The sequence below is a fragment of the Lissotriton helveticus genome, chromosome 10 (genome assembly GCF_964261635.1).
Source record: "Lissotriton helveticus chromosome 10, aLisHel1.1, whole genome shotgun sequence".
NCBI lineage: Eukaryota > Metazoa > Chordata > Amphibia > Caudata > Salamandridae > Lissotriton > Lissotriton helveticus.
This window is the reverse complement of record NC_136071.1, coordinates 923,070,037-923,095,193: the sequence shown is the minus strand read 5'-3', so window position 1 is coordinate 923,095,193 and position 25,157 is coordinate 923,070,037. Positions and strand designations below refer to the sequence as shown.

The following is a 25,157-nucleotide window of genomic DNA, read 5'->3' as shown; positions in this document are numbered from 1 at the left end:
CCCTCCTGCTCTCGTGTCCTGTTGGAATGTCCGGCTGCAGATTACAATCACATGTTACATTTGGGAGGGGAAAACAACATCAGAGCGGTCGGTATGGGAATGGGCCTGGAGCTGGGGTCCCAAACATGCCCTTTTGTACTTCAAAGTGTCTTTATTGCAATAAGGAATGTTTGTACATCATAAACCTGTGTATAAAAGACGGAGCCGTAGAGAAACTAAGGAGAGCACCTCGAGAAGATACCCTGTTGTCTGTTTTGACGTGTTCTGTTCCGTCGGAAATACACTCCTGTTTCCTGCCTTCCAGTCTCCAGCGCCTGCCTCTTTATTTGGGTAATCGTGAGTTGGGTGAGAAGCGGTTAACGCCGGGCAAACCTAGAAAAGGGGTAAACGACCTGATCTGCCTGAACCCTTTTTCATCATCCACACCATGCCACATAATTCCAGTCAGTATAATTACACTCAATGCCACACAGTTCCATGCCACACAATGCAACTCCACACATTTCCATTCCACACCACTGGGTAGTCTCAAGTGCAGATGCACCTTGTGTGTCTCATCCTGTTCCAGGTCAGTATGTAAATCCTGTGACGATCTGGCAGCACAATATGACTCGAATGTGAGGTGTGTTTTCATTTTGTCTGTCTTTCCCATGTCTGCAGGATGTAGTAGACTTCCCACAGCAAAGGGTGCACAAGCCTAGATCTCGTAGGTCAGTCCTGTTCCTGAGCCCGTGATGTGCTGTCATTAATACAGTGCCCAAGGAAGCCCGCATCCACTATGGTCTCCTTTCCTGCTTGGCGCTTATGTATTCTGGTGCCAGGGAATGGCCTGGCCTCTGACATGTTTCTTGCCATTCTTATGTCAGTAATGACCACTGCAATTCCTCAGGACCAAAAAAGTGAAAGCTAGACTACTCAAGGGTAGGCCGGTCAAATGTATAGGTGTTTTCTAAAGCTGTACCTTATCCCAGGTACACATGGTATATAGTATACCTTTGGGCTATCAGAGTGTGGAGCAACTGCCATAGAGGTGTGATGTGGCCCCACAATCGGTAGCGGAGTATGCTGAATAGCATCGAACTATGGTTGGTTGCCAACGCTGCTAGCACTACCAGAGATCAGAGTAGGCTGCACGCTAACAGCGTCCGCAACCAACCGTGGTTCGCCGCTATTCATAGCACTCTGCATTCAAGATGCTATACCCTTGACCTGTAAATGTCAATGTTTTGCTTGCATGCATAGAAATTGGTTCTGTTGTTGACGTGTGTCACCCCTGGTGCTTCTAACTTATTGAAAAATTATAAATGAATTTCATTAAAAAAAAATATATCCCAGAAAATGTAATGACGATATGATTGTTTGCTCAGAGCTATTTAATAATCAGATATAAGGTCAACAAGCTCCATGTTAAGAAACTGTTTCCTCTAAACCGATCCTCACGTTGAGAAGATGGTGAATTAACTAAATACAGGTTTAGGTCTCACAGGTTAGCTGCATGCCACTTTGTAACCAAATTCCAAGAAGTGTAATCTTGTATGAAGATTAAGCATGGGTGGAATTTGCAAATTCCTGATACGCGGATTCGCGCGAATTCGTAATCAAACTTCGCAAAAACCTGCCAAATTCCGCGAGCTTGCGAAAAAAAATTTGGGGCGAGTTTGCGAGATTGTTTTACCAGTTCGGGAAGGAGAACTTGCGCATGCGGTCGCAACGGTCGCGAACATGTTGTTTCCACTTAACCAGCCTGCTCGCGATGCCATTTTCCTGTTTCAGTCGCAATGACGTGTTCGCGTTCGCAATTTCCTGTTTCGGGTCGCAATGACGTGTTCGTGTTCGCAATTTCCTGTTTTGGGTGACAATGACGTGTTCAAGATCGCGGCGCCGCTCGGCCAGCTACCAAAATCTCGCAGCGCACACGAACAGGGAGGAAAACTCATCAGCGAACGCAGAATCATGGTAAGTCAATGCCGCGCACGCGAGATTGTATTTTTGAAGCGGGAACAAGAAAAAAAAATCCGCCAACTCGCGAATTGCAGATTTTTGGGCAATTTTGCGCAAATCGCGGATCGCGAAATTGCCAAAAATTTGCAAATTCTGCGAGCGAAACGAATTTTCCGCCCATACTTAATAAAGATTTAGAGTTTGGATTATGCATTACCTTTTGTTGACATGACATTTTTGGTGAACTATAGTTGTTTTGTTGTTGTGATAATATTTAAAAAACTAAATGATGCACTTTATGATTTTTCTGAACTTTTTAGATTGAGTCAAATCCCTAAAACAACTGATCCAGGATTAAAAACGTTTCCAATTGCCCTGGAGCTTTCCTTCAGCTGCAATTCTTACCTAATATTGCTGTCATGCATTTGGTGGAGAGATTTTAACAATATATTTTGTTTTCTAAAATGTCAATGGTAATTTTCTGAATATATATGTATGTATATATACATTCAAGGTTAATTCTCATCAGGTGAGTCCAGGGTCAAAAACCAAGCAGTGTGGGATTAGTAGTCTCAAACATGATAATTCACAAATGCCACTGAAATACATCATAAAATGTTCAAAAACCCTGATAGGTTTCGGAAGCCACACGGTGCTGTGATGCGCACATAATGCGATCCGGTGCTCTGCCAGGCTCCACTGTAATGAGGCCCCAGAACCGCTATTCAAATACCAGAGGCGGTGCGCTTCCACGGCTGAACATGCCGTGCTAATATAAGTTCCACAAGTTGCCCAAGGCGAAGCTCACTCGCACCAGAACAAATAATCCTGCAGCGCACCAACAGACAGCGCGTCAGTTCCTTTATTCATGTTGCCCAACACGTTTCAGATTTGTACATCCTTGTTCACGGCCCAGCAGCATTTGAATCCACGATGATTTCAAGGGACTCTCAATAAATACCCACATTCAAGGTTAATTCTCATCAGGTGAGTCCGGGGTCAAATACCAAGCATTGTGGGATTAGTAGTCTCAAACATGATAATTCACAAATACCACTGAAATACATCATAAAATGTTCATAAACCCTGATAAGTTTCGGAAGCCACACGGTGCTGTGATGCACACATAATGCGATCCGGTGCTCTGCCAGGCTCCACTGTAATGAGGCCCCAGAACCGCTATGCAAATACCAGAGGCGGTGCGCTTCCACGGCTGAACATGCCGTGCTAATATAAGTTCCACAAGTTGCCCAAGGGGAAGCTCACTCGCACCAGAACAAATAATCCTGCAGCGCACCAACAGACAGCTTGTCAGTTCCTTTTTTCATGTTGCCCAACGCGTTTCAGATTTGTACTTCCTTGTTCACGGGCCAGCAGCATTTGAATCCACGATGATTTCAAGGGACTCTCAATAAATACCCATATTCAAGGTTAATTCTCATCAGGTGAGTCCGGGGTCAAATACCAAGCATTGTGGGATTAGTAGTCTCAAACATGATAATTCACAAATGCCACTGAAATACATCATAAAATGTTCATAAACCCTGATAAGTTTCGGAAGTCACACGGTGCTGTGATGCGCAAATAATGCAATCCGGTGCTCTGCCAGGCTCCACTGTAATGAGGCCCCAGAACCGCTATTCAAATACCAGAGGCGGTGCACTTCCACGGCTGAACATGCCGTGCTAATATAAGTTCCACAAGTTGCCCAAGGCGAAGCTCACTCGCACCAGAACAAATAATCCTGCAGCGCACCAACAGACAGCGCGTCAGTTCCTTTATTCATGTTGCCCAACGCGTTTCAGATTTGTACATCCTTGTTCACGGGCCAGCAGCATTTGAATCCACGATGATTTCAAGGGACTCTCAATAAATACCCACATTCAAGGTTAATTCTCATCAGGTGAGTCCGGGGTCAAATACCAAGCATTGTGGGATTAGTAGTCTCAAACATGATAATTCACAAATGCCACTAAAATACATCATAAAATGTTCAAAAACACTGATAAGATTCGGAAGCTACACGGTGCTGTGATGCGCAAATAATGTGATCCGGTACTCTGCCAGGCTCCACTATAATGAGGCCCCAGAACCGCTATTCAAATACCAGAGGCGGTGCGCTTCCACGTGTGAACATGCCGTGCTAATATAAATTCCACAAGTTGCCCAAGGCGAAGCTCACTCGCACCAGAACAAATAATCCTGCAGCGCACCAACAGACAGCGTGTCAGTTCCTTTATTCATGTTGCCCAACGCGTTTTAGATTTGTACATCCTTGTTCACGGGCCAGCAGCATTTGAATCCACGATGATTTCAAGGGACTCTCAATAAATACCCACATCCCAGGTTAATTCTCATCAGGTGAGTCCGGGGTCAAATACCAAGCATTGTGGGATTAGTAGTCTCAAACATGATAATTCACAAATGCCACTGAAATACATCATAAAATGTTCATAAACCCTGATAAGTTTCGGAAGCCACACGGTGCTCTGATGCGCAAATAATGCGATCTGGTGCTCTGCAGGAGGAATAAAGGAACTGACACGCTGTCTGTTGGTGCGCTTCAGGATTATTTGTTCTGGTGCGAGTGAGCTTCGCCTTGGGCAACTTGTGGAACTTATATATATATATATATATGATTTCATGGCTTTTAATCCAAATAAAACTGTTAATAAAACTAAAATACTGACAAACATGGCTGAAAAAATGTCATGGCCATTCTGATGTGGTAAACCTCAACATCTGCTATGTCTGCTTTGTCTCCAGGGCTTCATGTTTCAGTTGGTGTGGTAGTTGAAGGTGAAAACTCTACCAGGACCGTGCAGAACAACTCACTGGAGAGGGATAACTGTCAGCAAAAGGCTTGGTGCAGGTAGAATGTAGGCATATACTAGGGAAAATTCTAAAGAAATGACTATGCATCACAATGAGATTGTGGCCGGACAACCTGTGATGGCTGGGGCTCCAAGACTACTAGCTGGGAAGGTCAAGCGATGGTACTTCAGGAGATGGTCGGCAGTGGTGCTATTTAAAGAGTTAATTTTGCTGTAGAAGGTGCTTAGCACTTTTCCACATTGCAGTGGCTCCTTAACTTGATATACTAGTTGGTTCACCATTTTTACATACCTCACCATGTTATTTTGTTCCCTATTTTGGTTCTCTGACCGACAGAATGTTTGTGACCTTTTTCTAGTTTACAATTTATCTGGATTACTTTGCTTATTTTTTTCCCCTCTCGCCATTTCCAGGAGTATCATTTTGGATTTGTATTGCCTTCCATCAAATCTGTCTTGGGATCATCGTGGGACGATACTTTAGAGCCAGTAAGCATAACACCTTGCATTGCAAGAACTTTTGGTACTTCTGGATATCCATGAATGATGCTAAATATATTTGTATTCTCTCCCTCCATAGTGTATGCTTAACCTGCCTCAGAATGCCAGCTTGTAATAATGCTGGTGCAAATGGTCTGAATTCCAATAGAAACACACCTGACATGACAGAAATGCTCTGGTTCTCTCTTCTATCAATCATTCCCATTCCCTTTTCCTTCAATATTTAGTTCTGCTCTTGCTTATCCATGTATTAGCAGAATTAAGTTTTTGGGAAATGGGGCGGCTCACAGTGGTAGTTAGAGACCGACGAAAATGGGGAGGCGAGTGGGCGACATAAATACAATTAGAAACATGCAAATGAACGAAACCATTTAAAAATGAAAAAAAAAAAGTTCACTTACCTTAGCCTGCAGAACATCCTCCACGTTCTTCAGTCCCTGGCTCCAGACTCTCTAACCGCGAGGTCCCACAGCTACCAGAGGTCCTTATCCAATCCAGATGCTGCTTCAGTGAAGGCGTCTGGATTGGCTGGAGCAGGCTGCCTCAGCGCTCCGAATGGAACTGGAGGTCGATGCCTGATCTCCAACCCAGCTGTCTAAGACAGCTGAGTTGGAGATTTTGAAATGCGCATGACAGTTATGCGTAGCAAAGTAGCTGGCCAAACCGACACTTCAAACTGAAGGGTCCAATCATCATTGCTGCCAATCAGCAGCAATAACACACTGGCCCCGCCTTGCCCTCTCCGTTCACAAGAAAGCTGGAAAAATAATATGGTAATAAAATCCTTTTATTGCCATTTTATTTTTCCAGCTTTCTGAGCAGTAGTGTGGGGTGGTGACAGCGCTCCTCTGGAGAAACCGCCCCTGGCGCATTGACATCTGACTGCCCTACAACGCTCCCTGACAATAACTTATCCAGGCTGATGTCCTGCAGAAGACATTGTTGAGGAGTGTGCCACCTTGATGAGGCCTGTGCCACTGGAAATTATTTTAATTATTGGTTCCTCTGACCTCTACTGTGGAAAGCATCCCCCATCTCCTCGCTTTCATAAAACTATTTCCAAATGCACTTGACCCAAGGGCGTTACAGCGATTTACATGAGCACCAGATTACACTGCACAAGAGCAGATTTGTTTAAGGCACCAGGAGATTCAGTGATTTGCTCAGAATCACAGGATGTTGAGCGCCAGCACTCGAACCTGGATCCTCAGTTCCAAAGTCCGCAGCTCTGGTCTGTAGGCCACATCTCCTCCCCGGTACAAAAGAGATAACTACTGACTTTGTCAGCACTTATTCTTTCATTAAAACCTTCTTCCTTGGTACCTTTGGTTAAATCTGGCTCTCCACTCGACCCCTGTCCTGCTCATATTCTCCGTCACATCTTTGTTTCCTGCCCGGATCCTCCCCTTCACCTCCTCAACAGTTCTCTGGCTAAAGGTGTGGTCCCCTCCCCCTTGAAGTCTGCAGTTATTGTGCCGATTTTAAAAAAACCCGGGGCAGACCCCTCTGTCCCTGCCAATTTCCGCCCCATCTCCCTTTTACCCTTTCTGGCAAAGGTGCTCGAGCGCCATGTCACCGGCGCTTTGAGCTCCTTTGTAGAGACTCACGGAGCTCTTGCTCCCCGCCAGGCCGGCTTCCGCCCCGCACACTCTACGGAGTCCGTTGTTATTTCGGTCTTGGACAACCTCAGGGAGGGTATGGATACCAACCGGCGCCAGGCCCTTGTGCTCCTCGATCTCTCAGCCGCCTTTGACACGGTGGATCATACCATCTTGCTTTCCCGTGTCAGGGCGGCCGGGATCGGAGGGACTGCCTTGGTCTGGCTATCATCCTTCCTGAGTGACCGCACCCAGGCCGTTCGCCTGGGTGATTTCACAGCGGACGTCCGAAAAGTTCAGTGCGGGGTTCCCCAAGGCTCCTCCCTTTCCCCCCTCTTGTTCAATCTCTATATTGCCCCTCTTATCTTTTCTCTTCAACAAATGGAGGTCGCCGTATTTAATTATGCGGATGACCTCCAGCTGGTCTTTAACCTTTCCTCTTCTCCCTCTTCTGTCCTTAATTTTCAATCTGTCATGCTCCACATCCGGGACTGGATGAACCACAATCACCTTAAACTCAACCCCGATAAGACCGAGCTGGTGTTGACGGGTGGTTCATCCAGCCCCTGGTCCCCTCTCTTCTGGCCCCCTTCTCTTGGCCCCTCTCCAGAACCCTCTACCTCTGTTAAAACCCTTGGCATAAAGCTCAACTCTCAACTCACTCTTCACTCCCAGGTCAGCTCTGTGGTATCTTCCTCTTTCCTTTCACTGCGTACTATACGCAGGGTGTCCCGTTTCTTCACCTTCTCTGCTCTCAAACTCATCACCTTAGCCATGGTGGTGTCCCGCCTGGACTATGGCAACGCCCTATATGCAGGTATCCCGGCATATAGTTTACGGCGTTTGCAGCAGATACAAAACCAGGCGGCCCGCCTGGTTTTCAATCTTCCCAAATTTCACCGTTCTTCCCCTCTCTTGAAATCCCTGCACTGGCTCCCTGTGCGAGCCCGAATTCAATTCAAGCTCGCCTCCATCACCTTCTTGGCCCGACTGGACCTGGCTCCAGCATTTATCTCCTCAGAGATCACCCCTTATGTACCCACCAGGGAACTCCGCTCGTCCTCTCAGTCCCTCCTCACTATCCCACGCTACCGGACAAAGAAGTGGGGAGGCTCGAAACTTGCTACCCTTGCCCCGATCCTCTGGAATTCCCTTCCCTTGGATCTGCGATCCATCGTCCTGTACCCGCAATTTCGCAAACATCTCAAAGCCCATTTGTTCACAAAATCTTTTGATTAAATCCCCAGCAGTCTCCCCTGTTTTTAGCCCTGGACCTGGTCAGCAGTAGCGCCAAGAAACCGCAGGTGTATGAGCGCTTTACAAGTATTTTAAAACTCAAACTCTAAAACAAAAGAGGAAAAGCTACATACCGCAGATTTGGAAAACTACAATACTTGAACAAGAGTTCAATAGTTTGAAAGTACACTTTTTGAAAAGTCACACTATGCCACTGCCAGTCGGTTAGTAGAAGCATCTATTCCCTACTGTTATTTGAAATTAAACAGACAAAACAACTATGCAACTGTTAAGTTCTGTGGGAATGTTATGATTGGCAAGCACACGAGTGCCAGCGTTATTTAATCATCCACAGGTCACTTTTCTCACAGTCTGGAAACGCTGGCGACTGCTCGGAACAACGCATTCGTTTTGAATTAAAAGAAGTTTAGATGTGAATTATTTTCAGGGCACCAGATCTCAGAAATATCGTTCTAGAAATGTGTTTAATTAAGTAAATCCACATTACATCCTCTATTTTGATAAGAGAATACATCAAAATAGTTGTGAAGGTAAATAACTCACTGATACAAATAAAGGGCGTTTAGGTCACAGATGTGCTAAAAAGCAAATGCGTGGCAAACACCCCCATGACATTCCATTTATGATGTAAACCTTTGATGAATATCGGAAGGTGCTGGGTTGGCAATTGTTGATGTTCCACTTAAGTGAACTAACCATTGGTCTAGCTCATTAATATTAAAGAGTGTTGTAACCGAAATTCCAATTGAATGTTGTAAGTCATAGTGTTCCCAATCTAAAAAATACAAGCTATTTGCTTTGACCTTTTTCAATGTCACTAACATACAAAATGGCTGCCTGTGTGTCAAAGTGCATGCACATTCGTTAAGACACATGCATGCACGAGGACACGTGTATTAAAGAAAAGTTCTAACATGGCACACGCCCGTTTCAGAACAGTAAATCTAAGGTAAAACAAAGAAAGAATGAGGCAGAGCAATGACCACATGGAAAATGTAATTCATAAAAAAATGTAATTGAAAACGAAATGGGAGGGGAGCAGGGGAGAGGGAGTAAATAGATAACACGTGGGGGGGGGGGGGGTGGAGGCGGCAGAGACACAAGCAGGAGAGAGGCCAGAGACTTGGAGTGCTGAAAGATAAAGAAACAAGCACTGGCAGAGCTAATTTTAGTTTCTTAAGAAGGAGAGCAAGGTGCAATACTGGAATCTCTATCAGTGGGCCAGAATAGGCTCACCTAGAAAGGGGTCCATACTCTGTAAAAATGATGTTGATATTCACGGGAGACCCACAACTCAAGAGAAAATGGCACGTAGGGTGAGGAAAACAGGACAGAAGAGAAGACGTGATGCAGGCAGCATATGATGGGAAAGATCACTAGATGTGATAGCACAGGATAGGAGGGCACTTCATTGGGGGCAACGGACGGGGATCACAGGACAGAGAGCTCTGAATATGAGACAGGGCAGGATAAGAGAGCACAAAATGGCAATGCAAAGGCTGCGAGAACATAAACGGAGAGAGGTACGAATAAGCGACTGAACACACGATAGGGTAAGACGGGAAAAGAGAAGGCATCCCATTGGATGTGCACTGGCTGCAGAGTGCATGGGATGGAGAAGCACTTGATGCAAGGGGAGAGAGTGGGTGAGAGCACAGTGTGGAGAAAACACAGGATGGAATAAAGCATAGACAGACAAACATAGGGCCCTGGACAGCACATGATAGGAAAGCACACGAGGGGAGAGAACAACGGATGTGAATAGGAACTAAAAGGGTGGTTATATGTCAGCAGAGAGCAAAGGATATAACAGCACAGAGGAAAAAGGAAGCAACATGATAAGAGAGCACAGAATGGGTGAAGAAAGAATAGGGGACTAGTAGATAGACACAACTCGGGGTGGATGTTTGTGGTTAGGCGCCGTGCAAATTGGGATGGAGAAGGAAATTAGTGATGTTAGGGGGATTGCATTAGGGGTAGACACTGCAAGGGCAAATGCAGAATGGAAGAGAGTACAGCATGGTATAGAGTAAGGAATAGTTGTAGGCACAGAAAAATATGTATTTATGAGCTGCAGGCCAAAATGCTCTCTTTAGACACAAAGTGCAATGATATCTCGAGCTTCAAGTAACCTTCAAGTGATGGATTGGAATGTACAGAAGTGAGCATTCTGATCTCTATGAAGAAATAAGTACAAAACAGAAATGTATTTATCTGTTATGAAGCAGGAATGCAAAAAGACACACAGATTGAGGATGGAAAGGCATGCAAAAAAACGATGGATTTAACCCAGATCTGTGAGTCGGGGTGAATGTTTGATTGATTCAGCATTCCGTCCATCATCTGTTCTTTTTGCATTCATCACACTAAGTGGGAAGGGTATGCCCAGACATGGGTCCTGTGCTCGCTATGACACCAGATTCAAGCTATCCTGGCTGATGAGGGGTGTTACATTGAAACCGGTCCCAGTATGCTTGTTCTTGGTCCAGGGAAGACATAGCCTGGCAGTTCGAGTTGGACTGTTCCCAATAAGGAACAGGGTCAAGACTGATTTGCATATGGCTGGATCTAAACTGGAATGGAGTGGCGTGCATAAAAACGATGGATTTAACCCAGATCTGTGATTGAGGGTGAATGTTTGATTAATTGAGCATCCTGTTCATCATCTATTCTTGTTGACTTTGTCGCCCTAAGTGGGAAGGGCATGATAAGACATGGGTCTCGTGGTCGCTACGCCACCAGATTCAATCTAACCTGGCTGAAAAGGGGTGTTGCCCTGAAACAGATCTCAAAATGCTTCTTGTTGGTCCAAGGAGGACCTGGCCTAGCAATTCGGCCTGGACTGTTCTCATGGGGAACAGGGTCAAGACTGATTTGCATATGGTTGGTTCTAAGCTTCAATGGCGTGGTATGCAAGAAAACAATGGGTTTAACACAGATCTGTGACTGGGGGTGAATGTTTGATGAATTCAGTATTCCAGCCATCATCTGTTCTTTTTACACTTACACTTTTTACACTTAATCATTCTGTGCCTCTGCCTGTCCCTAAAATATGTTTGGTTTGGATGTCAGTTGGGCTTTGTGAATTCACTCTAGACAGTCACACACTAAGGGAGCTGAGGTGTCCCCTGCATATCCTGATGGCCAATCAGCAGGCTTCTGAGCCTTCCTGAGCTTGAGTAGTGGGAGGAGCTGACACTAGCACCTGAATAAGGCTGTGCCTGTCCCCACACGAAGATGTCACCACCACATGTGGTGTGTCTAGAGCCAGGGCAAGGAAAGGCAGGGTATTGTGCACTACAAAGACCTTTCTTTGTAGTCTTGCCACTTCAAAGCCCAAAGTAGGTATAATAACTGGACCTCTGACACCATATACTCTGAACACTTCTGGATTGATGACATTCTGCCAAGAAGAAGAGATATTGTGCTGCCAAAAGGGACTGCCACTTTGCAGTTTGCTTTGCTGTGTTAGCCTGCTCTCTGTCGCTCCTGTCCTGGGAGTGAGAAGACTGGACTTTGTGCTCTCTACACAATACTTTCTAAAGTTTCTCCAAGGGCTTTAGTTGAGCTTGCCTCCTGTTCAAAGTCTCAGGGCCATCAAAAACTTCACCTGTAGTGCCTTGGCTCCTCTGCTGAGAGTCCTATTTGCCAAGTGGTGCCAAATCCAGTTCTTGGACCCTTGGAAGTGAGTTTCTGTGCTACAAGAAGGAACTGGCATAGAGCAACTTTGGAACTGTTGTCTGTCTGCAACTTCGACGCAGTGCCACTGCCTGCACCAAAGCCATAGTCCCCGCTTGATGCAATTACCTCATCCTACAACACAGGCTCCGACTGTGATGCTGCGCCACCAAAGTACCGGCACTGAGGGAGTTCCAAGCAATGTGCCACCAAGGCCTGTGATGCACCGCTCTCCTTCTGGCACCACAGCTGTGGCCCAGTGGTTTAACCTTGATGCCACGGAACAGAAGCGTCTTTACCTCTGACTTCATCATCAACACCGCTCAGCAGTAAGGAACCGAGGATCATCCCAGCAATCGTCACATCAACTCCCCTGCAACCCACACCGTCCCCAGGCATCATAGACTCCATAACTCTGCACCGCCACCAGGAACCGATGCCTCATTTGCTTCCGTTACGCCTCACCTTCTCCGTGCAAAGCTCTATACTTGAGTGCCAATGACCTGCATAGCAGTAAGAACTGACACCACACCTCAACTACATCTTGCATTGTCTTTGATTCCTTGCAACTACAAGGTACTGTACTGGAGTGTGTGTGACCCCCTGACGCCAGTCCTCGCTCCCTGAGTTTGGACTGACTTTGTGGATTTTTCAATGTCAAGCACAAACTAATTGGAGCTATTGTTTTCTAAAAGCTATACTTGATTTAATCTTGGAAAGTTCGCATTTTGACTTATGTGTGTTGGATTATAATTGTCTTTTTGGTCTTGTTTTACTCAGATAAATATTGGCTATTATTCTAAACTGGTGTAATTTACTTTTGTAGTGTTTTCACTGTGTTACTGTGTGTCTGTGTGCAAATACTTTACACATTGTCTTTGGGGACAAGACTGACTGCTCTTGCTAAGTTACCAGTGGGGTGCCCACAAGTTATTCTTAGTGTATACCTTACTTACACAGACTAGAGTGAGGGTACCTACTTGCACAGGCTGCAAACCACTGCCAACTAGAGACTCCATTTTTAACAGGTGGTACTGAAAAATCCTCCACTTTCTAGAAGAGAATGACAAACCCAAATAGAATTCCCCTATGCCCATCGTGAATAAACTTTATTGAGTGGATTTGCCTTTTTTTATCCAGAAATTAGAGGGTTTTACATGATCACCAAACTTTTAAACAGACCTTTTGCATTTACCTCCATAGATGTTTAATGTTAAGTGGCCACAATTTCAAGAGCAGCATCAACCTTTACCTGTCACAAAGAGACATGCTGGTGCATAGCAAAGCACTATAATAAATAAATAAATAAATGAATAGATCGTCATTTAACTCATCATAGTCAAAATTGTTTTAAAAAAAAAAGAAAACTAACAGTTCATTAGAATTTCAGATACTTTATCTTTTCATGATTAACTCACCTATGTTCTCAATTCATATTCATGATTAGGAACAGGGTAATAAACGCATCAATGATCTTTACAGTCACAAAGCCAATAAGGATAGTGAATTCCTTACCTAATGTCTTTCTGAAAGATGCCCTCCATCCCCGTGCCGTGCCTCCACTGTCTGTCTTAAACACAAGGAAAATGGAGTTGCTGGAGCTCTTGAGCACTGGTGGAAGAATCTGGCCACAGAATTTTCCAAGTAGTGAAGAATGTGTGTCCGGTCCATCATACACTGCCACATAATCGTAATTACATGATGATCCTGCTTCAAGATCAAACTGGTTGAACCTGATAAAAGGGATAAAAGCAACACAATGGTTCGTAAACCTAGATCTTCAGTAAAATTACTACAGTTTTACAACTGCAAGCTACACTTATAGATTTTCATCACTAGAGTTTATCCTCAAATTTCAGCATCACTTCTTACATGCAGTATGACGTTGTTTAGGTTGCTTTTCACCATCAATCTCCTGTCCCTTCAGCAAAAAAACCTCTCTGGCTATGGTGCCTTTCATGATTCTTTTATGAGCAATCTAGTGCCCCTTATAAATTAAATCAAAGTAAACTGACCAGTTTTTACGTGTGATAGCAACAAGTCTGATGTGTACACATGTATTGTTAGATGGTCTTTGAAGTGTTTCTATGCCAATTCAATGGATCCATACTTCAAACATATAAACAGAGAATGTTTTTTTTGCACATTCTTAATGTTTTGTCATTGTTGTCCCATTTGAACACTAAGTTTTACCAGTTACAAGTATTAGCATTTTAATTTATGTTGTGGCAAATTGAATGTTAGTCATTGGGTTATGAATCTCCAATGGTAGTGGGATCAAGAGAAACATATATCATATACATATGTAACTTAAATTAATATCAGAATATTTTATTGTTGAATTAATACAAATCCTTACAATCAGAAATAATACAATTAGCGAATGTCTGCAATACATTTAACTTAAATTAATAGGCACCAAATCAGTTCCAAGATTTCACAGAAAGCAAAAGAAATGTTCTCCTTAACTGTGAAGTAGAAAAAAACATATGCCAACAACTCCATCCAATATCAATTTTCTTCTCAAAAGGGTTTTATGCTTAGCGGCATCGCAAGGTTGCCAGTGCCCTAATGCAAGCATTACAATGGTGACCAAATATATATATATATATATATATATATATATATATATATATATATATATATATATATATATATATATATATATATATATATATATCATCACGTGCACAGGAAACCCATTTGAAGAACTGCCACAAGAAGTTGAATTAATCACACAGTTTTTAATGTTGGCTTGCTGGCAGCTTAAACAACCGAAGATTACTTCTACACACAATCCTTCGCCAGACGCGTTTCCAGAGCCTCCTGCTCTCTTCATCAGTGGCGCATTGGAATGACAAACAGCGTCCGTGCTGATGCACAGTCTATTATAATCACCTGCCTCAGGAAGTGGGGCGTGGCCCACTCCACGGCTTCTGGATAATGTAGTCACTTTCAGTGTCCCCAGTGGGCGCGCTGTTTATCGAATAAACCCAAAATCAATTCCCAAGTGGGCTGAAGTTACCCAACAGTGAGTAAGCTGCCGTGCTTTATAGCCTCCATTGTGCACGAGCTAGTGTCTCCCTGCAAGGCACCAGCTCGAAACTTCTTCCTTACTTGAGAAAGACTCCGTCCGGAGCCTGCTCAGGACCCACAACAGTAGTGGTGAGCAGTCTTCGCGACCGGGAAACAGCCGCTGTAACATCATCACGTGCACAGGAAACCCATTTGAAGAACTGCCACAAGAAGTTGAATTAATCACACAGTTTTTAATGTTGGCTTGCTGGCAGCTTAAACAACCGAAGATTACTTCTACACACAATCCTTCGCCAGACGCGTTTCCAGAGCCTCCTGCTCTCTTCATCAGTGGCGCATTGGAATGACAAACAGCGTCCGTGCTGATGCACAGTCTATTATAATCACCTGCCTCAGGAAGTGGGGCGTGGCCCACTCCACGGCTTCTGGATAATGTAGTCACTTTCAGTGTCCCCAGTGGGCGCGCTGTTTATCGAATAAACCCAAAATCAATTCCCAAGTGGGCTGAAGTTACCCAACAGTGAGTAAGCTGCCGTGCTTTATAGCCTCCATTGTGCACGAGCTAGTGTCTCCCTGCAAGGCACCAGCTCGAAACTTCTTCCTTACTTGAGAAAGACTCCGTCCGGAGCCTGCTCAGGACCCACAACAGTAGTGGTGAGCAGTCTTCGCGACCGGGAAACAGCCGCTGTAACATCATCACGTGCACAGGAAACCCATTTGAAGAACTGCCACAAGAAGTTGAATTAATCACACAGTTTTTAATGTTGGCTTGCTGGCAGCTTAAACAACCGAAGATTACTTCTACACACAATCCTTCGCCAGACGCGTTTCCAGAGCCTCCTGCTCTCTTCATCAGTGGCGCATTGGAATGACAAACAGCGTCCGTGCTGATGCACAGTCTATTATAATCACCTGCCTCAGGAAGTGGGGCGTGGCCCACTCCACGGCTTCTGGATAATGTAGTCACTTTCAGTGTCCCCAGTGGGCGCGCTGTTTATCGAATAAACCCAAAATCAATTCCCAAGTGGGCTGAAGTTACCCAACAGTGAGTAAGCTGCCGTGCTTTATAGCCTCCATTGTGCACGATCTAGTGTCTCCCTGCAAGGCACCAGCTCGAAACTTCTTCCTTACTTGAGAAAGACTCCGTCCGGAGCCTGCTCAGGACCCACAACAGTAGTGGTGAGCAGTCTTCGCGACCGGGAAACAGCCGCTGTAACATCATCACGTGCACAGGAAACCCATTTGAAGAACTGCCACAAGAAGTTGAATTAATCACACAGTTTTTAATGTTGGCTTGCTGGCGATTATAATAGACTGTGCATCAGCACGGACGCTGTTTGTCATTCCAATGCGCCACTGATGAAGAGAGCAGGAGGCTCTGGAAACGCGTCTGGCGAAGGATTGTGTGTAGAAGTAATCTTCGGTTGTTTAAGCTGCCAGCAAGCCAACATTAAAAACTGTGTGATTAATTCAACTTCTTGTGGCAGTTCTTCAAATGGGTTTCCTGTGCACGTGATGATGTTACAGCGGCTGTTTCCCGGTCGCGAAGACTGCTCACCACTACTGTTGTGGGTCCTGAGCAGGCTCCGGACGGAGTCTTTCTCAAGTAAGGAAGAAGTTTCGAGCTGGTGTCTTGCAGGGAGACACTAGCTCGTGCACAATGGAGGCTATAAAGCACGGCAGCTTACTCACTGTTGGGTAACTTCAGCCCACTTGGGAATTGATTTTGGGTTTATTCGATAAACAGCGCGCCCACTGGGGACACTGAAAGTGACTACATTATCCAGAAGCCGTGGAGTGGGCCACGCCCCACTTCCTGAGGCAGGTGATTATAATAGACTGTGCATCAGCACGGACGCTGTTTGTCATTCCAATGCGCCACTGATGAAGAGAGCAGGAGGCTCTGGAAACGCGTCTGGCGAAGGATTGTGTGTAGAAGTAATCTTCGGTTGTTTAAGCTGCCAGCAAGCCAACATTAAAAACTGTGTGATTAATTCAACTTCTTGTGGCAGTTCTTCAAATGGGTTTCCTGTGCACGTGATGATATATATATATATATATATATATATATATATATATATATATATATATATATATATATATATATATATATATATATTATATATATATATATATATATATATATATATATATATATATCTTCCCAAAAGTGCCCTTGCAACAGAGACGCACTCCTCCAGCCGGTGATTTATCACAAACCATTTATTTCACAGGAACAGGCATTTTCATTCCGATTATTTCATCCTTCTGCCTGACGTGTTTCAGAGCATTCATGCTCTTTCTTCAGAGGCTCTTGGCTGCACAAGATGTCTTTGGCTCCCACAGTTCCCTGCGTTTTCACCTTTAATTGGCCTCTGGTGTGCCTGCTTTAATGCATTTTATTCTGATGCACGCCGGAACTTGTGGTTTGGCTCTCATTTACTTTTAAACCTCCAGTGGTTGTTGTGCAGTCCAAAACAATTCATGGATCGATAAAAGCCCTCCAGTGGGCCTCAAAATTAAAATCCTGTTCCACATTTAGGAACCAGCTGCGCCGATCATTTTCCCCAAAAATGTGGAACAGGATTTTCATTTTGAGGCCCACTGGAGGTTTTTTTTATGAGATGTCATCAGTGATATCATCAGTGATGTCATTTGAGATGTCATCAATGATGTCATCAGTGACGTCACTGACCATGTTATGAATGATGTAATATGTGACATCATCAGCAGTGGATTGCGGGTGCGCGAAATATAGTTAGTACAACTAACTATATAGGAGCAATTTCAATGGTTTTTTAAATGCTAATTCCTAACTATATAAGGCCTGAAACCCATGTTTTTTTAAGTGAATTTGCAAGGTTTTTAAAATGCTAATTCCTAACTATATAAGGCCTGAAACCTATGGTTTTTTAAATGAATTTGCAAGGTTTTTTAAATGCTAATTCCTAACTATATAAGTCCTGAAACCTATGGTTTTTTAAGTGAATATATATATATATATATATACATACATATATATATATATTCGCTCCGAGTTTCCACGGTATGCCCCCGCAAAGAAGACAAGCACTCAGTGTGGCGAGCTCTAAAGTTTTATTTGCGAGCTCACGGTGTCCAGACGCGTTTCGGCATTCGCCTTTGTCGATGGTGCCATTTGCCGATTTGAAGGGACACCGGAAAGTCGAGTTACTACACCGTAATTGAGGATATCATTACGGGGGCTGATATAATAATAATACATTTTATGTTGAATAATTATAAATTGTAGAAAATTGAGGGAGAATTATAATTTAGCCATCGAACATAGAGAGCAGTGTGAATTACGGCGGAGTATGAACATGTTACAAGATGGCGCACATAGTCATGGAATATAAATAGCCACTACAAAATGGCGCTGATGCAGGACGCTGTTCGGGGATAGCGAGGATAGTTGCTGCCCGTATTGAGGTAGACATTAATTTCATGCCGTGGAGTTATTTACATTTTGTATTGTAGTTGCCGATAGGGTGAATTCCTACAGTATTATGTTTTATATTTGCATAGGAGGAGATTTCACGCAGGTCTGGAAGTCGTGATTTGATTCAGAAGACAGATTTTGGTAAGCAGTATTGTGTTAGAAGCTTGATAATTATGAGATTATAATAGATGTGGTACTGACTGATGTTACTACCCCCTTTTTTTCTATTATTCCTATAGTCAGTACTAGATACAACTTATATGATATTAATGACCTCCGGAGCCCGAGTTGTGTTTTACCGTGGGTGAGTGATAACGACCTCTCTTACAATATTAAGAATTTGTATACAGAAACAATAGAGGTTCATAGTGATATTTTATTGTGTATTGTAGAGATAGGAAGATTTGAAATAAGCTTAAGAGGAGGGGAATCGTAGGAGATTGTAGTGTAGTTCCTATATTCCCAATAGGCTCTGCGCATTGGAATAATATAAACAGCAGTGTAGACGTAGGAGTGAGGTCGACTAGGTCTCTACTGACTATATTAGACTTAATTAGTTTTGCCAGCTAGCTCAGAGGTCACTAGAAACTTTCTCGAGTAAACAAGGAGGAGTTTAACTTCCCTGGATAGACAAGAAGGGATTAGCTTCTGACAACCATAAACATGACAACTTTGCTCCCTCAGAATAAGAGTGTATCTCTAGAGTCGTGTGAAAACAATAGACAGCTATTTTACTCAGTCAATCGTGCATACTTAGTTTCACCAGAGGTCAGAGAATAGAGAGACGGGCGTTTTCAATAAAAGGTGTTATTTATTGAGCAGTCTTCTTTCTCATGCAAGAGAAATGAATTGCCACAATTGCAATACTCATCATAAAGTAAAGTGCGTACAGTAAAAGGAGTATTATAAAATAATACTGTAAAAGCATTGATATGGTTTCTTAGCCATGTGATACTTTAAAATGGATAAAATATATACATACATATATACATTGACTAACGTACTCAACTGGTGCTTCTAAATACGCCTACCCCGGTGTACCTGACCTAAGCCTAATACGTGGGAAGGAGTAAGTAAGTAGCAGTTTAAGTTAAGTTGGTTTTGCCAAGAATCTGAGTCAAGAATTCTCTTTAAGGGTTTAGTAAGCTCCGTACCTGGGTAATAGAAAGCAGGAGGTCTGGTATCTCTCTCTCAGGACTCGATATCCCAGCAACCCGCAAGGGCGGCTGAGAACACCAGAGCTGGATTTCTCGGCAGGAGAAAAGACAGCGTCTCTCTCAGTGCGTCAAAAGGGAGGGGCGGCGTCCGTGGCCTCTGGCATCAGCTGGGCTCTCGGGCAAGTAGATAACCGCTCTGCTCCAAACCACCGTGTGTTTGCTTAAGGCAACGTTGGTATATTTATACCTGAAAGGTGCCAGGTTTGATGTAAGGTTGGACATAAGACGTCAATAAAGATGTCACTAAGAACTGGCTGTTCTTACAGTGCTCACAGGAGTTCTAGGACAAATCAAAATAAAAGCATGGGGAGTTCCCAGGTTGCTGGAGGTTTGGTTTGTTTAGAGAACTCGTTGTACTTTCTAGGAGTCTGGGGAAGTAGCCTTGCTTAATTTGGACTGCATGGGCTACGACTAAATATGGATATCATTCTTATGCCTTTATAAGGATATCATTTATTATAACCACATCAGGGCATACATCAGGAATATCGAATTAGGGTCCTAGATAGAAATACAACACCCACTCCACGATCTAATGTCCCTCATTACTTAAAACTAAGCAATAGTGAACATATAACGGTGCATGTGTTTTCCAACCCACCCCAAAATACATAATTTTGCATTTGAAATGATATATAGTAAATACACAAAAATGAGTATTGGTACTGTACTCTTTTCAAGCAGTGGTATCATTCAGTTAAGAAATTCATATATATATCAGCTGAATGAATTGCGAAAATTACACATGAAATGGCTCTAAATACAGAAGAGAAGGTCGAGACCATTCCATTACATAATAATACAAAAGGCTGTACATGTGCTAGAGGCTGAGGTTAAATATTGTCTCTAGAGTTCCTAAAATAGAAGCTCTGTTCTCTAAGAATAGTTCTACTTTAAGCAAAGTACATGTGCCAGAAAAAAGGTAAATATTTTGGAAGGGAAAAAAAATAATTTCGCTTTCAGGGGAAAAAATAGTTCCAAATGTTTTCAGTAGCTTTTGTTTATCAAAGCTGAAGGCCGAATTCAGAGTTCAGGGAACGCTGTGTGCTCGTTTGTTTAAAAAGAGTTATTCTTTCTGTTCAGGGGAGAACATCATTTCAGACAGACTCGCAAAAAATTGGTCTACAGCATCAGGTGAAAGTTCGACCAAGTTTGAAAATGCTGTAATAGTGCAGTCATGAGAATGATTGCTATCATCAATGTCAGGATCAGCAATGCTCACTGAAGGTTGTACCTGTGTGATGCTGCTCTCATCTCGTACTCCACTGCCACATACTCGTAGTGGTGAAGTCTCAACAAATGCCGTCATCAGAATGGGTAGCCGCTGGGGACAACACGATGCATGAGTCGTTACCGGACCTAGCAAGGTATCTGTATCCATTGGTACTGCTGATGGTAGTGTAAGACAGACGTCCAACACACATTCTTCTCCGCATAGCATACATCAAAGCACAGGTAAGATGCAATTTTGCCAGATTGGTCTGAATGAAAGAAACCAGGTCATATTCAGGTCTCTTAGCCGGGCTAATCCGAGGACTCTAGTTATGCGGTCCCGATAGCGTATAGCTAGGATCGTTTCTTCCATCGTTGCTGGAGTCTTGTCTGCTGTTTGGTTTGCCATATCGGAGAAGAAGGATCAAAAATAAAATTCCTGCTACGAGTCCCAAAAGTAGAGGTAGGCCGCCAAAGACAGAATGGACAAAATTGGGGAAGATGCCCAGAACTGTTTCAAAGGGTGTTAACAGTCCCGAAAAAATTGTCTTAAATACATGTGCGATGCCACTGGTATCTGACATATTTAGGATTTGGCTCAGCATTTCTACGAAATGCACGGGGCAATTTGTTGATAAAAGGGTATGTATCTCTGCCGTTGTCTTTGCAACTTGCAGATCATACGTTTCTCTGGACGAGGTCAAAGGCACAGTTGTGTGTAAAAGAATAGACTTCATTCTGCTTAAAGTATCAATTCGAATAGAAGAGATATTCAAACGAGGCCATATTGCTGCCTCCATATCTGGATTGCTGTTTGGATACAATACTTGCATACAGCAAGTGACCATGGAACTAACACTGACGACATAGGCTTTTCCGAGCACCATTCCACAACAGCTGTGGTCATTTATTAGAATATACCTCCCGTTAGAAAGTTGTCTAAAGGATGTCTCTCTCTGTGTTGCAGGAGTGCCGTGCAGGTGGCATGAAAGGTTATTCGAAGACCCTTCGCAGGCTCCATGCAAGTTAATACCTTGACACAGAAGTGTACCGCTTAGTGATCGTTTACAATTTTTACCACTAAGAAATACATTATTTTTCTTTTCACTGTAACATGTGTGTGTATAAGGTAAATTCCATGTTGACTTGATGTACCCTTTACCCAACCTTTCATACTGGCCCGCTGGTATATATTCTTGGCAATATTTAAACTGGAAAGTTGTTATTGGAATTGTGATTATTCCATGTATTATCCATTCAATGACAGGTCTCTCAAGTTTTTCAATGCTCAGAATCGTATAGTCTGCTCCTTTTTGTGCCAAACTGATTTGTTTATCAGTAAGGTTAAAGATAGAGAATAATGACGTTGTGTTGATTAAACGCCATGGCACGTAGCCTGAACGCAGATTTTGCAACGTCCAGCCAAGCTGTACAATAGAACGTAATTAGGACTGACCGTGTTGTAACATTTGTAAGTCCTGCTCTATTATATGAATAGCAGATGATACAATACTGTCCAGTGAATATATTCTAGAGGACAGAGTCGTTAACCCATTGTCCACAACAGAAAGTGATTTTTCCAAATTAATACAATCAATTTCTCGTATTTTTTCTGCTGTTTCAATTTGCATTACTTTCCAAGCTTCGTTGTACGCAGCGTATATACCGGCCGCTATGAAACATTTTTGACGCTGTTTGCGTGGTCCCAATATGAAATCACGCAAGTCAGCACCGTCTTCAAGTAAAGTGTTGCTTAATTTCAGCCAGTGTGGATTTCTGTAGCCATTCGAGGCATAGTTTCCCTACACTGTATGTTGTAACTATCCCTGGATGTTGTCTCTGGGAGTATCTTGGGTCTGGCCTGGTCATTTTGAACCCCTGTATTTTGTTCAGGAATCTATCTTGACAGTTATTTGTGTCCGTGGGCCAGATCAACCATTTTTTCCAATCAGGATGTGTTCTGTTCTGGTTTAAAATATGGGATACGTCTATCTCCATATCAGTAGTGCTATTACTATCAGGTATGGGCTTTGGAATAGATGGTTTGTTTAAGTCCTTAATTTGGCTAGGCCAAGACAGGTAGTCTGTTGAATGGTGTCATTCAAGAATATTAATTGTTCTGGGATCATGCAGGCTCTAAACAATGCTTCTAAACCTTGGACCTGCCATTCTTTTGTACCCCGGATGGTTTTTGTTTCAATGTTGTTTTTCCAGAATTCAAAACCAAATGTAATCATTTTTTCATAAAATGTTTTAGAATAAATCAATTTAGTATTTGTCAACATTGTTTTCATTCCTGTCTTATTTAACATTTTAAAATAAAACGTTTCTGCATCAATTGTGTTAAACCCTGAGAAGTATGGGAATTTCTCATAGAATGTTTTTGAGCTGCTTTTAGGTGGCGTTGCACAATGTTCCCATTGATTATAATTAAAAAAAATCTAGGTTGAGCAGATTTATGCAAATAGTGATGACCAAAGTGATTATAACAGTACATTTCTTCATAGTTTGATGAACCCTGTAAGTAATCATGTTCTGTAAATTTTGCTGACATTACTAAATCAGACATCATATTATTAATATTTTCAAAGTCCCAATCATCCAAAAAAGTACTTGGTTTTACAAAGTCACTTAATGAAACCTTAAACTGGTGTGGATATTTCAAGAGCTCAATCGGGCCATAGATTTCATAATCCGTTTTGTCCCATGCTACCCCACCGGGTATTCGATTGGCTGTGACGTTCACTGATGATAGTTCTCTTTTCTCGATGTGAGATGACTTGTGAGGCTTTAGGACCAAGTTGATGTTCTGACTTGCTTGTGTCCATTGTACTGTATTTTCCTTTAATTAATTTTCCCAAACAAAGAACCATGATGAGCCAAAGCAGGAGGAAAAGTACACATAACACAATCCAAAATTGAAATCCATGGAGAAATCAGATAGGTTTCTTTGAGTTGATGAAAGAGTTCTGTTACTTTTTCTTTGAAAGTTTTTGTTGCTGGCGTTTCTCAAGGCTCGCTTGGATCTTCAGAAAAGTCATCGAAATTGATGAAGTAGCCAGATGCAGTTCTGTCAATTGTTGGAATTGCTTCCGAATTTTCATTTGCTTTTGGATTTTTCTTTGTTTCATTAGCATAGTCTGAGGCTACATCGTTGTAGACTGGTATTTCTTGACGAACTGTTGCAATTTGGGTTTCAAGAGGCACAAGTTCCATGGCATTGTTGCATAGTCCTTTTTTATTCACTTTATCAAAAGTGATTAGTCTCTCAGTTTGAACCTCTTGTATTGTAGCAAATTTTGGTACTCTGCTATTTCTTGGGAGTCCACTGGGCCTACTACTTATTATTGGCCACATGATTGTGGTTTTACCAGGTCGATGGATACAACTCGGTTCTCCTTTTTTTGTAAAAATAATTTTTATTGGCAAGTGAATGCATAGAGCAAAATATAATTGGAGACAACATGTCTCAGTCATTACGAGTCCAAAGTGACATTACATCATGCATTCGTGCCGTTTATAGAACAAACCGCACGAAATTCCCCGCCCTCCACCCCTCCCACCCCTGTCAGTGCGCCCTAGATCATTCTGAAATACACATAACATCAGTACAAATTCTTCCTCCTTTTTACCAGCAAGGGGCGGTAGTACAACTGATCTTGTTCCGTTGACAGCTAAGACAGGTACTGCTTTCCTGTAAGAAGGCCCAAATTCCTTCTTTACCGCGATCTTCTCTCTGACCAGATCCCCAATCTTTGGAATCCAGACAGGTCTTGCTGGGACAGGTGGTTTTTCTTCAGTGGCTGTTGGCTGTTGCTTTAATATTATGTTGCTTAGGCTTTTTCTTGTTTCATTTAAGTCCTGTAAAACAGCCAAATGGTCTTTGATATCAAAGCATTTTTCTTCTACCACTGAAGTGTGACTATCAAGGTCCTGAATTTGCATTCTAGTACCGAACAATAGTTCGTACGGACTGAGACCTTTTAGAGAATTTCTTGGCAGATTATTAAGACTATGTTGGACACTTGTTAAATGTTGGACCCACCCATCACCCGAACCTAATACCCTCGCCGCTAAAGATTGCCTTATGTCCCGTTTTTTTCTTTCCACTACCGCATTTCCCTCAGAATGGAAGGGACAAGAGTACCGCAATGCAATTCCCATGCTGGTCATGGCCTCCTTATTAGCCCGAGAGCTAAAAGCAGGACCCTGGTCAGATTGTAGCATGCCAATTGCGTATATGCCGATAAAGACTCGCAAATCTTTTATAACAGTTCTGGCATCAGCCGTGCGCTGGTGTCTACATTTTAAGTGAATCTAGTCTTAAACATAAATGGGACACATTTCTCCTGCTGGATTTTTGCGTATAGATAGCCTTATGCTTTCTAAAAGAAGGGTCCTGGCAATACTCCGGTCGGTTCAC

General features: G+C 43.0%; 1 protein-coding gene across 1 annotated transcript in view; it reads right to left on the bottom strand.

The window, feature by feature from the left end:
• CUBN (cubilin) overlaps positions 1–25,157 on the bottom strand; it is a 1,583,269-nt gene that overhangs the window by 182,171 nt on the left and 1,375,941 nt on the right. Inside the window, exon 59 of the mRNA XM_078663578.1 lies at positions 13,325–13,542. Within this exon, the coding sequence (XP_078519704.1) occupies positions 13,325–13,542 (218 nt within the window). The remainder of the gene's footprint in view (positions 1–13,324; positions 13,543–25,157) is intronic.